At 41.8% G+C, this 12,788-nt stretch overlaps 1 protein-coding gene across 2 annotated transcripts in view; it reads left to right on the top strand.

Moving 5' to 3' along the window:
- The window catches only part of LOC139754494 (major facilitator superfamily domain-containing protein 4A-like), a 156,673-nt gene that overhangs the window by 112,897 nt on the left and 30,988 nt on the right, over positions 1 to 12,788 (top strand). For both annotated transcript variants that reach the window (XM_071671761.1, XM_071671762.1), the window contains exon 5: positions 10,663 to 10,858. In XM_071671761.1, the coding sequence (XP_071527862.1) occupies positions 10,663 to 10,858 (196 nt within the window). The remainder of the gene's footprint in view (positions 1 to 10,662; positions 10,859 to 12,788) is intronic.

Raw genomic sequence — 12,788 nt, 5'->3', positions numbered from 1 at the left:
GCAGGAGGTCAAGAGAAAGGTGCAAGAGGTGAAAAAGAGGGCAAATGAGAGTTGGAGTGAGAGAGTATCATTAGATTTTAGGGAGAATAAAAAGATGTTTTGGAAGGAGGTAAATAAAGTGCGTAAGACAAGGGAACAAATGGGATCTTCAGTGAAGGGGGCTAATGGGGAAGTGATAACAAGTAGTGGTGATGTGAGAAGGAGATGGAGTGAGTATTTTGAAGGTTTGTTGAATGTGTTTTATGATAGAGTGGCAGATATAGGGTGTTTTGGTCGAGGTGGTGTGCAAGGTGATAGGGTTATGGAAAATGATTTGGTAAACAGAGAAGAGGTAGTAAAAGCTTTGCGGAAGATGAAAGCCGGCAAGGCAGCGGGTTTGGATGGTATTGCAGAGGAATTTAATAAAAAAGGGGGTGACTGTATTGTTGACTGGTTGGTAAGGTTATTTAATGTATGTATGATTTATGGTGAGGTGCCTGAGGATTGGCGGAATGCTTGCATAGTGCCATTGTACAAAGGCAAAGTGGACAAAGGTGAGTTCTCAAATTACAGAGGTATACGTTTGTTGAGTATTCCTGGTAAATTATATGGGAGGGTATTGATTGAGAGGGTGAAGGCATGTACAGAGCATCAGATTGGGGAAGAGCAGTGTGGTTTCAGAAGTGGTAGGGATGTGTGGATCAGGTGTTTGCTTTGAGGAATGTATGTGAGAAATACTTAGAAAAACAAATGGATTTGTATGTAGCATTTATGGATCTGGAGAAGGCATACGATAGAGTTGATGGAGATGCTCTGTGGAAGGTATTAAGAATATATGGCGTGGGAGGCAAGTTGGTAGAAGCAGTGAAAAGTTGTTATCGAGGATGTAAGGCATATGTACGTGTAGGAAGAGAGGAAAGTGATTGGTTCTCTCTCTCTCTCTCTCTCTCTCTCTCTCTCTCTCTCTCTCTCTCTCTCTGTATATACATATATATATATATATATATATATATATATATATATATATATATATATATATATATATATATATATGTATATATATATATATATATATATATATATATATATATATATATATATATATATATATATATATATATATATATATACATATGTATAGAGTCAGATAGGCCTACCTTTTGTCGGTTCCGCAAGGGTTCGAATGCTGGACACGGCAGTCGTCCTACACCTAGTCCAGATGTTCTCTCTCTCTCTCTCTCTCTCTCTCTCTCTCTCTCTCTCTCTCTCTCTCTCTCTCTCTCTCTCTCTCTCTCTCTCTCCGTAGCTGGTCGATGAATAGGTACCAGTTTCAGGCTTTCGTGTGACGGGTAAGAGGATTGTATATGTATATTTACACACACATATAAGTAAAGAGTGTATGGTACATACATATAAGGTTAAGAAATGGGGCAACATGAATGTAGAACTCTCTCCTGATGATTTACAAATAACACACACACACACACACACACACACACACACACACACATGGTCTTTTATGTTGATCCGGGGTCTTACCAAGGGACAATATTCAGAGTTTTAAAGAATAAACGCATCCTGTTTGTCCTGCTTAACCCTGACGATGGCTATATCTCCTGCGCCACGGCCGGGGGCGACCCTCGTTTCCACAATGGTACGGCCTAAACTCCCTCCCGTCAGTAGAGGCGTAACCACGCATCTCTTTACTACTATTAAGAGAGACCAAATGGGTTCTATTTCGACAGCCATCTTGTCTCTTTGATATGACTGATGATTGATGATGAGACGAGTTTCTCAAAGTATGAGTTTAGAAACAAAATATACCAAATTTTTCTTCTTCACTGACAAGAAATATATCCAGTATAGATACATCCACTGAGAATCCTACACTAAGGAATAAACAACAATGTATTGAATTTACAGAGCTATAAAATATAATCCATGTGAGCATCATTTTCCCCGGCTATCCCGACATTAATCCCTGAAGTCACTTTAACAGAGAATGTCATGGGATCTGTTCGTCTGCAGAAGATAGGCAGCTCCTTCCCTCCCAGTGTATGTGGAATTATTCGTGTACGTTATTACAGTGGTCGCAAGTGACAACAGGTGAGGCAGTTATGGCGCAGGACCAACACTTAGCAGACTGTGCACCAGCGTTCCTGTTGGTGGCGTCTTAAACATGTATTGATGCATAAAACGTGTCCACCACTTGTTACAATCATCGGCTGATTTTACCTTTAACTATTCATTAGCCTTGAGGATGGCCTGAGCTCTGTCCAATGACCGGACGAACATTTGCTGTGAAGATTATACGTCACACTTTCCACCCACAACTGTCGCACGCTCTCCACCCACAACTGTCGCACACCCTGCACCCAGAATTTTTGCACACCACCCACCTCGAACTGTCGCCTACCAGCCGTGGAAAACTCGCACGCCCACCAAACATAACTGTCACAGGACCATCTTCAAGAATTACGTGAATTTTTTTTCCACTGGTTTTCGTCAAGTGTGGGGAAGGTTCCGTTGAGGTTTGTGAACCGGGAGACGAGCGCTGGTGAGCGGCGGTCCCACCCGGTCCCAAGCGGAATATACCAGGATTTTATGGAGCGAACTTGGCGGAGTTCTACCTCTCTTTCCCTCCCTATGCAAATTCCCTGGGCGCGCCCTGCTGGCTCTGATGAGGTCCTCCATTTCCATTTGCTTTGCTGTGTTACGTTATGGCATTTTCGCTTCTGGTTATAACTGCTTTAGAGCGAATTTTAATATTAATTTGTGTAACTTTATAAGATTATAGAAGTTTTTCTGATGTTGTCTCTCTAAAGGTCTAGAAGTTATCTTATTTCTTGTTTCTTTACTCGTCCCTCAGTAGATATATGTTCACAGTTATCTGTAAGATTATATCAGGTAGTCCGCTCTGTTCTCGTTCATCCTCCATGCTTTATACAGCCCCACCATTCTTCTTCCCCCGACACTCTTGCTCCTCCGCCGCTTTTATCTCTCCATCAATATAACCCTCTACCACCCTCGTTCTCCACCACACAAACCATCCAACACCATTGCTGCTCCAGCATTCTTATACCTCTGTGTTCCCACCAGCTTTCTACCTCCATTAACCTTGCCTCTCAGTAACTCTACATTGCTTCTCCAGCATTATCGCATTTCCCTCACCCTTTTACCCTCACCGGCATGTCATCCCAGCACTGTTACTCCTCCTATACCCTTGTGTCAGTCACTGGCATCCCTCTACCCTTCCTACACCTCCACACTCCCTAGGTCTACACCAGCTCGCCCTCCATCACTCATGTTGTCCTTCAGAACGTTCATCACTTAACATCCTCGGGAGCTCCTACCCATGAGTGCGTCTAATTCGTTGTTGGAGGTAAAGACGTAGTTGTTGGATAATTAATTAATGACCTCTGTTCGTTGTGAGCGAGTCTCTTTCTTTCCATTTTGAATTAGCGCCCTTTATCAATTTTAGATGAGCGTCCTTCATTCATTTTGAGCCAGTTTTCCTTATATGTTTGTACATTTACCATGTTCTGTACACATTATGACGTAGTCTAGAAAATTCGTGAAACTGTAAAGTCATGAAATATAATGCCCAATCATTTTTGCCGTTACAAGTTTATGAATTTTAACATGTTAAAAGTTATTCGATCGGCTTTGAGAACTAAAGTTATGCTTTTTCGTTTTTTTTTTATAAAAATCGTAAAAGACAAACATCCTACAATAAGGTATATGATAAATGACCACTATATGTCTAATGTGAAACTGAGTGACTTCCACAGTTTAGTCAGGTTAATTTTTGTCGAGCAGGCTAGGTCAGCATCAAGCTGACCTAGGTCAGCATATACAGCTGGCCTCAGTCAACGCTCGAATGTTACTGTGGTTTAGGAAGATTATTTTGGAGAAACATTGTGAAGCGAGAGCACTGTATGCCTCTTATACAACAAGAGGAAAAACAACGCAAGGGAAAATATGCCTTGAGATGAGAGAGAGAGAGAGAGAGAGAGAGAGAGAGAGAGAGAGAGAGAGAGAGAGAGAGAGAGAGAGAGAGAGAGAGAGAGAGAGAGAGAGAATACTCATACATTTTCTTTATAACTATCAGCTCACGTCTCACCTACAGTTTCCTCCTCTGTACATCACGGGAGAGAGAGACTCTGAGCCACAGCCATCATGTCGGATGGTTGTGGCGGGAAACATTATCATCAAGAGTGAGTTGTAAATATTCTCTTTGTTGACTGATTCACCTTAACAGAAGGTCTTGAAATATTTGGTACATTTTCCAAATGCTACTGCAATATCAACGACTCCATGAATAATGGGGGACCTATAGATGTGAAATGTTTCAGATAAGCGCAGGAAAAAAGATATCTCAGTGGTACACACACACGGACACACACACACACGCACACACACACACACACATACACACACACACACACACACACACACACACACACACACACACACACACACACACACACACACACACGCACACATCGAAGAGGAGCGCCTTCGAGAGGTAAGCCTTTACCTCTATCCCCTTCAAAGTGTCGGAAAGTGGCAGAGATTTCGTTTTCTCTGAATGTGGAGTTGAATCATTAGGAATTCTTAAAGTGTTTAGCTGGAACTATTTCAGTGAGCTGGTTACAGTCGTGTATGTGTGTGTGTGTGTGTGTGTGTGTGTGTGTGTGTGTGTGTGTGTGTGTCTGTGTGTGTGTGTGTGTGTATGTGTATAATAACCTACATGTTCCATACGGGTGAGGATGTCAGGACCTATGGGGTCTCATTATCTGAGCTGTCTCTACTTTCATACGTCTTGATACACTTGTGTTCGCCATTATCATTTACAGTTTCCTCTCGTACTTTATTCCGATCATCTACCGCTCTTATACTACAAAAATAGATCTTTACATATCTTTCAACTTTTTTCTCGCTAGGTTTGTTCTTGTGACTTCTGGTTACCTTATGTTTACAGCTTTCGAAGACCTGTCCTGTGTCGACACCATCAGACTGGAGGTTGTGATTAAGTTACCCTTTACTCTTCTCTCTTTCAGGGTGAGCAAACTCATGGCGTCTGGTCTCTCGCTGTAAATCAACTGTCTTGTTTTTTGTACCATAATTGTTGTCCTCTGTACATTCTCTAGTTATATGTGCTATGATAAATCAACTGTCTTATTTTTTGTACCATAATTGTTGTCCTTCTCTGTACATTCTCTAGTTATATGTGCTATGATAAATCAACTGTCTTATTTTTTGTACCATAATTGTTGTCCTTCTCTGTACATTCTCTAGTTATATGTGCTATGATAAATGCATATCATAATTTTGGCCTAAAGTAAGATGTGAACGGATTGCTAGATATTTCCTCATCCGTGAACTTGAATGCTATTCGACAGCAGTATTTCTCCTTTACTGGTCTCTTAAGGTTGGGCTCTGGCAACAGGTTAGGGACTATGTCGACTCCCAAGTCATTCTCACACGGATTCCTGCAACATATCTTCCACCAGATAATATTCATACTGAGGCCTGCTTCCACAGTGATCCATCCACATTACTCTATATCTTGTCAGGTCGTGTTTCATCGAACATGTATCAGACTAACTTTAGAATGAGTCTAAATTAATATAATCTTCCATGCATTTCGCTTCCCTCATGAGTGGAAGTGAAGTCGTTCCCATGGATCAAGTGGAGTAATGGATCAAGAACAGACTCCTGTGGCACTCTGCTGGTGAGGTCAACCATTTCGCATGCGTTCCTCTCACATGTATTTTTTGTTCCATTCCATTGAAATGATATGTTTTCATTCGAAGAGACCCCCTCCCCTTATTCCTGTCCGGTGATCGCGCTTCTAAATTAGCCTCCCATGCAGTATGCCTGGTCATCAACTCTAAGAGACTTTGGAGAATGCTATTTTGTAGCCCTTGATACAGGAAAAGCTCTTTGTCAGGGCTTTTATCCTTTTCGTTGCTGCCTCATATCTCACTGCTTCTCAGCCCGATCTTTTCCTAGAACTGTCAGTGGGTCAACCTCTCCTCTTTCTCTATCAACAGCGGTGTCCCTCGGGATCTGTTCGTTTTCCTACACTCATTTTCCTTTTATCAACGATTGTATTTCTTCAACAGATAAGCACATGTGCTCATGCGCTAATGACTCAACACTGCATTCCACCATCATGATATCATTCTTTCCCATCAGTGTGAAGCTTTGGAACTCTTTCCTAACAACTACGACATGACCCTTCTTAAAAGCCAGATTTTCCATTTCCCCGTAAAGTTCTAAAATATTTTCATTCCACTTTTTCATTCCCCCTTCATTTTAAAGCTTTTTTGCATTCAAGTTAAAGCCTGGCCTCACTGTGGATCATCCAACATAGGAATTGGTACACACAAGTGAGGAAGAATTATTGTGAAACTTATATATATATGTATTTTTTTTTATAGTTATATTTTGCTTTGTCGCTGTCTCCCGCGTTAGCGAGATAGCGCAAGGAAACAGACGAAAGAATGGTTCAACCCACCCACATACACATGTATATACATACACGTCCACACACGCAAATATACATACCTATACATCTCAACGTATACATATATATATATATATATATATATATATATATATATATATATATATATATATATATATTTTTTTTTTTTTTTTTTTTTTCATACTATCCGCCATTTCCCGCGACAGCGAGGTAGCGTTAAGAACAGAGGACTGGGCCTTTGAGGAAATATCCTCACCTGGCCCTCTTCTCTGTTCCTTCTTTTGGAAAATTAAAAAAAGAAAAAAAAAAAACGAGAGGGGAGGATTTCCAGCCCCCCGCTCCCTTCCCTTTTAGTCGCCTTCTACGACACGCAGGGAATACGTGGGAAGTATTCTTTCTCCCCTATCCCCAGGGATATATATATATATATATATATATATATATATATATATATATATATATATATATATATATATATATATCCCTGGGGATAGGGGAGAAAGAATACTTCCCACGTATTCCCTGGGTGTCGTAGAAGGCGACTAAAAGGGGAGGGAGCGGGGGCCTGGAAATCCTCCCCTCTCGTTTTTTTTTTTTTTTTTTTTTTTTTTTTCCAAAAGAAGGAACAGAGAATTCGGCCAGGTGAGGGTATTCCCTCAAAGGCCCAGTCCTCTGTTCTTAACGCTACCTCGCTAATGCGGGAAATGGCGAATAGTTTGAAAGAAAGAAATATATATATATATATATATATATATATATATATATATATATATATATATATATATATATATATATATATATATATACACACACAGTCATATACATATATACACATGTACATAATTCATACTGTCTGCCTTTATTCATTTCCGTCGCCACTGCACCACACTTGAAATAACAACCCCCTCCCCCATCATGTGTGCGAGGTAGCGCTAGAAAAAGACAACTAAAACCCCATTCGTTCACACTCAGTCTCTAGCTGTCATGTAATAATGCACCGAAATCACAGCTCCCTTTCCACATCCAGGCCCCACACAACTTTCCATGGTTTACCCCAGACGCCTCACATGCCCTGGTTCAATCCATTGACAGCACGTCGACCCCAGTATACCACATTGGTCCAATCCACTCTATTCCTTGCACGCCTTTCAGCCTCCTGCATGTTCAGGCCCCGATCACTCAAAATCTTTTTCACTCCATCTTTCCACCTCCAATTTGGTCTCCCACTTCTCCTCGTTCCCTCCACCTCTGACACATATATCCTCTTGGTCAATCTTTCCTCATTCATTCTCTCCATGTGACCAAACCATTTCAAAGCACCTGTTTCCTGTGGACGAGAAGTATATACGTTTGGCAGGTCGAGGTAAGACAGTAGGGTATGTAGGTAGGATGGGGAGATGAGCAGAGGAATTCAGCATGGGAAGAAGGTAAGTGTGGGGAGTGGAAGGGGTAGTAAGATAATTGTGGTGAGTGGCAGGACAAAGAAGGTAAGTGAGATAAGTGTTAAAGAGAGGAAGGTAAGTATGGGAAGTGGAAGTAAAAGGAAGGTAAGTATGGCGAGTTGTTGAGGAGGATGGTTGGGGAAGGAAGGTAAGCAAAAAAATAAGAGTGAGTGCATTTCCCCATGGTCGGTCCTCGTTCTTGAAGACCAAGTTACTGTCGGCAGGAACTCGGATGTCTGGTCCACCTCCTGGGCCCCTCCATGGTCTCTTCTAAGAACTTCAACTTTGAGAACTATTATAAAGTAGCTGTAAAAACTCACATTTCATCACTTAAATTTTCCTTTCAAGAGCTTTTAGAGCCTCCCTGCAGGCGTTTGATATTTGGGTAAGTTAGATGTGTAGTAATGCCTCTTTCTTTCCTCCCACATTTTCTCTTCTTTCCTCGTCTATCTCCATTCTCTCTCTCTCTCTCTCTCTCTCTCTCTCTCTCTCTCTCTCTCTCTCTCTCTCTCTCTCTCTCTCTCTCTCTCTCTCTCCTCTCTCTCTCTCTCTCTCTCTCTCTCTCTCTCTCTCTCTCTCTCTCTCTCTCTCTCTCTCTCTCTCTCTCTCTCTCTCTCTCTCTCTCTCTCCATTTCTACCGATTTACCTCTACATCTGTCTCTGTCTGTCTGTCTTTCCGTCCGTCTATCTGGTTGTCTGCGTCACTCTTTCGCTCTATTTCTATCTCTTGACATAGAATTCTTTACTTTATGAAACACACACACACACACACACACACGTACACACACAAACACACACACACACACACACACACACACACACACACACGCACACATATACACACGCACATACACACACACAAGACATGAAGGCCATGCGGGCTGCTGCCTGCACCCTGGTGCAGGGAAGCAGGAAGCAGGTCCTCCTCCACTGCTTGACCACTCCGTCCTGCCTCTTCCATGACCACCTGTGTGGATATGTTGCAGAGTTCCATGAGGGTGCAGGATATTCCTATAAGTTCTGAAAATTCTGCTGAGTTGTAAAATAATTTGGTTTGTTCTAAGAATTGATACTTGTCTTATATGTTTTCACATTTATGTAGATCGTTCAGGCTCGAGTTAGATATTATAAATTCTGAGATGCTCTGCTGTTTCCTCAGAGATTATGAAAAATGTCGGAAACTTCTGACGGTTTCTTGTAAGATAAAGAAAGTTCTAAGAGCTCTCGAAAAACTCAGGGAAGTTCTTAGAGGTTCTTGATGAAAGTTCACCGTTTTGCAACATTAGATAGTCACCATAAAGTTGCACCAGCAGATGGTCATCATCAAGTTACACCAGCAGATGGTCACCATCAAGTTGCACCAGTAGATGGTCACCATCAAGTTGCAGCAGCAGATGGTCACTATCATCTTGCACCAGTAGATGGTCACCATCAAGTTGCAGCAGCAGATGGTCACCATCATCTTGCACCAGTAGATGGTCACCATCAAGTTGCAGCAGCAGATGGTCACTATCATCTTGCACCAGAAGATGGTCACCATCTTGAACCATTTCCACTGTGTCAAGAGGTCTTGGAGGCGCTGGTAACTCTTTGGTGTATGGTATTTACTTCTATACATTTACCTCTGTCTTGTCACTTGTTTCTTAAAAGCAGATCTTGTTCATTATCACATTCTGGGATTGCTGCAGAAAAAAAAGAAAAATAGATATCACTTAAAGTTTTCAAGTGATTATTAAAACAATGTGAAATCTAAAGACTCAGTTTATAGATAATTTTGCCGAACTTATTTGCTTTTCTGACATCGGTCTATGTAGGAAGTTTCTTCTTTTCTTCACAGTGACCAAGTCTGTGATAAGACGACAGGCTTTATAATTCTACCACTTTACAACGGCTAACTATCTGACGAAGAGAATTAGAAACTCAAATTTGTTTTTAGAAAGACTGGTTTTCGTAATGAGTTGGAGTTCTTCTCTTTATACCCCTAGGTCTTTGGTGATGAAGTAGACGGGAGCTTCAAATATACGTAAGATGACTCCGTCAGCGAGTCTTCATGTCTGCCCATATCATGACCATTATCTAGTGAGAGCAGCTGGAGCTGCTCCTTGTAACCTCTCTCTCGCCCCCATCAATACATGGTCAACATTCTCCTCCCGGAAATTCATTTCTTTTTTTCATCCTTCATGTGGCATGTGGTAACTCATTCCCACCACTTTCTAATATCTTGGTTGTTTGAATTACATTCATTTCACAACTGACTTTCCTAAGAAATTACTCACATCCCTCACACACACACACACACACACACACACACACACACACACACGCACACACTAAAATGAAATCATTCATAGCTATTTAGTAACATCAAAGTTATATGATCTTGGTTTCTTCCTCTGAACTTTCCCCCTTCCCTTCACCTTCCCCTCCTCCTTAACTCTCTCCCTTTCCTTCAGATCTTTGAAATCCATTATCTACAATAAGCTGAAGAGCGCACGTAAAGATATGAACACACCAACTCGAACGCCACCATATATATATAATGATATAGATAAAATGTCTCATGATCTTACTGCCCTGAATCTTGTGCAAAACAATTGGTCTGGGAGGTACAACGACCAGCATCAGAAGGTACACCTCTCAGGTGGAAGTTTTACTGGCGTCTCGGCGCGCAGTTCTATCCTGTCCTGGCCTGACGACCAGCGGCCGAGCGCACCTCACTGATTGTCCCTCGGTCTCGCACCCCAGGCTCGGGAACCACGTGGTGCTGCTGACGTCGACGGCCATGCTGGCAGTGACGCTGGCCATCATCCCCTACTGCACCGTGCTGGGTTGGCTGGCCACCGTCCTCGCCGTCATGGGCTTCTTCATGGGCACCATCGACACCGTGGCCAACATATCCATGATCCAGCTGTACGGCATGAACGTGGCTCCCTTCCTCCAGGTAAGTGACAGACAGATCTCAGGGACGACTTGATGGGATGTTATAAACAGAAGATGGATTCCTATGGATGCCATAGGATGGGGAAGAGAGAGAGGAAAGGTTTCTGGGAAATCTTTAGTGATTCGTAGTATAGTTGAAGTAAGGATCTCTGTAAGGAAAAGTTCCTGTGTGTAGTAAGGACTTCAGGAAGGCGTCAATGGTGTCTTAGTTCCAGGAGGTCAAGGGTTAACAGCTTTGTATATGAATCTCAGGACGCAGTGGAGGGTGGTATGCCCGCTGTGAGGTGCTCGTAGGACTAACTCGAATGTTCCTGACTATAATCATTTTGTAACTTTTGTGCATTCTTGATGTTGATGTAAAACGATAGAAAGTCCTTTGGAATTCTTTTGCTATGATATCTTGTAAATCATACAAACGCCTAGTTACGCGTCCATTGTCTGCGAGTCTCATATTTCTGAGTCCATGAGAAATACAGGCAAAGCATAATTGGTTTGTCGCATGAGGGTCGACCATATTGTTATCAAAGTATGAGTCACTTGGGGGGAGGATATTTGATGTGGGTTTCTGCCACTTTATCTTCAAATTCCTTTGAGATAAGATTATGATGCCTTTCACACACTTGGGTGCAGGATATTCTCTGAAAACATATTATTTTGTAATTTAGAAGAGTTACCTCATCACGGACGTATTCAAGTCCTGGAGATGATCTCTTCCGTCTTATGTCCCATGTCTTTTATATACATCTATGAAGACCAGCCGGAGGTCGGCACACATTATAACTTGAGATGATCAGTATAACATAACGCATCTCACATCTCTTACATCACTCTCTTTCTAGAATATGAGACTCGTCTCTGACTGGACATATGAGTCAGTAAATGTATTAGTAATGGCTTCTCGGACTTTTTACGATATTGTCATGAAAACTGAAGCAGTATTTTACTGTGTTGTATAATCAGGGTCTTCAGTTTAAGAGTAATTTCACTGCAGGGTAATTTTGCAGCGATTGACACACCTCCTGTGATCATTTTTTTTGTTCCTTAGCATTATGAGAACATATCAACTTGAATAATTTCTAAGGAATAATAGACAGGGTGGGATGTATAACTTACTGTCTATCTTCTTTAACATCCCGGAGTCAATGTTGTCAACTGAGAAGACTTACTGTGCTGGAAATGAGATGTTTGAGGACAATGTGTGGTGTGAGGTGGTTTGATCGAGTAAGTAACGTAAGGATAAGAGAGATGTGTGGAAATAAAAAGAGCGTGGTTGAGAGAGCAGAAGAGGGTGTTTTGAAATGGTTCGGGCACATGGAGAGAATGAGTGAGGAAAGATTGACCAAGAGGATATATGTGTCGGAGGTGGAGGGAACGAGGAGAAGAGGGAGACCAAATTGGAGGTGGAAAGATGGAGTGAAAAAGATTTTGTGTGATCGGGGCCTGAACATGCAGGAGGGTGAAAGGAGGGCAAGGAATAGAGTGAATTGGAGCGATGTGGTATACCGGGGTTGACGTGCTGTCAGTGGATTGAATCAAGGCATGTGAAGCGTCTGGGGTAAACCATGGAGAGCTGTGTAGGTATGTATATTTGCGTGTGTGGATGTATGTATATACATGTGTATGGGGGTGGGTTGGGCCATTTCTTTCGTCTGTTTCCTTGCGCTACCTCGCAAACGCGGGAGACAGCGGCAAAAAAAAAAAAAAAATATATATATATATATATATATATATATATATATATATATATATATATATATATATATATACTCTCGGACTCATACATCCAATGAGACAAAGTTTGTTCAAAGTCTCACCTCGAGTCATGTATTCCTCACACCACAAACAATTGTTTACGTAGTCTCTTCCCTCACAATACTCTCTTAGGCCTCCACCACCTCACCCTCGGCAGCCTGCTGGAGATCTTTTAAAGG

The sequence above is a fragment of the Panulirus ornatus genome, chromosome 17 (assembly GCF_036320965.1).
Source record: "Panulirus ornatus isolate Po-2019 chromosome 17, ASM3632096v1, whole genome shotgun sequence".
NCBI classification, from domain to species: Eukaryota; Metazoa; Arthropoda; class Malacostraca; order Decapoda; family Palinuridae; genus Panulirus; species Panulirus ornatus.
Note: the sequence above shows the minus strand (reverse complement) of the source record. Positions and strands in the feature narration are given on the sequence as shown.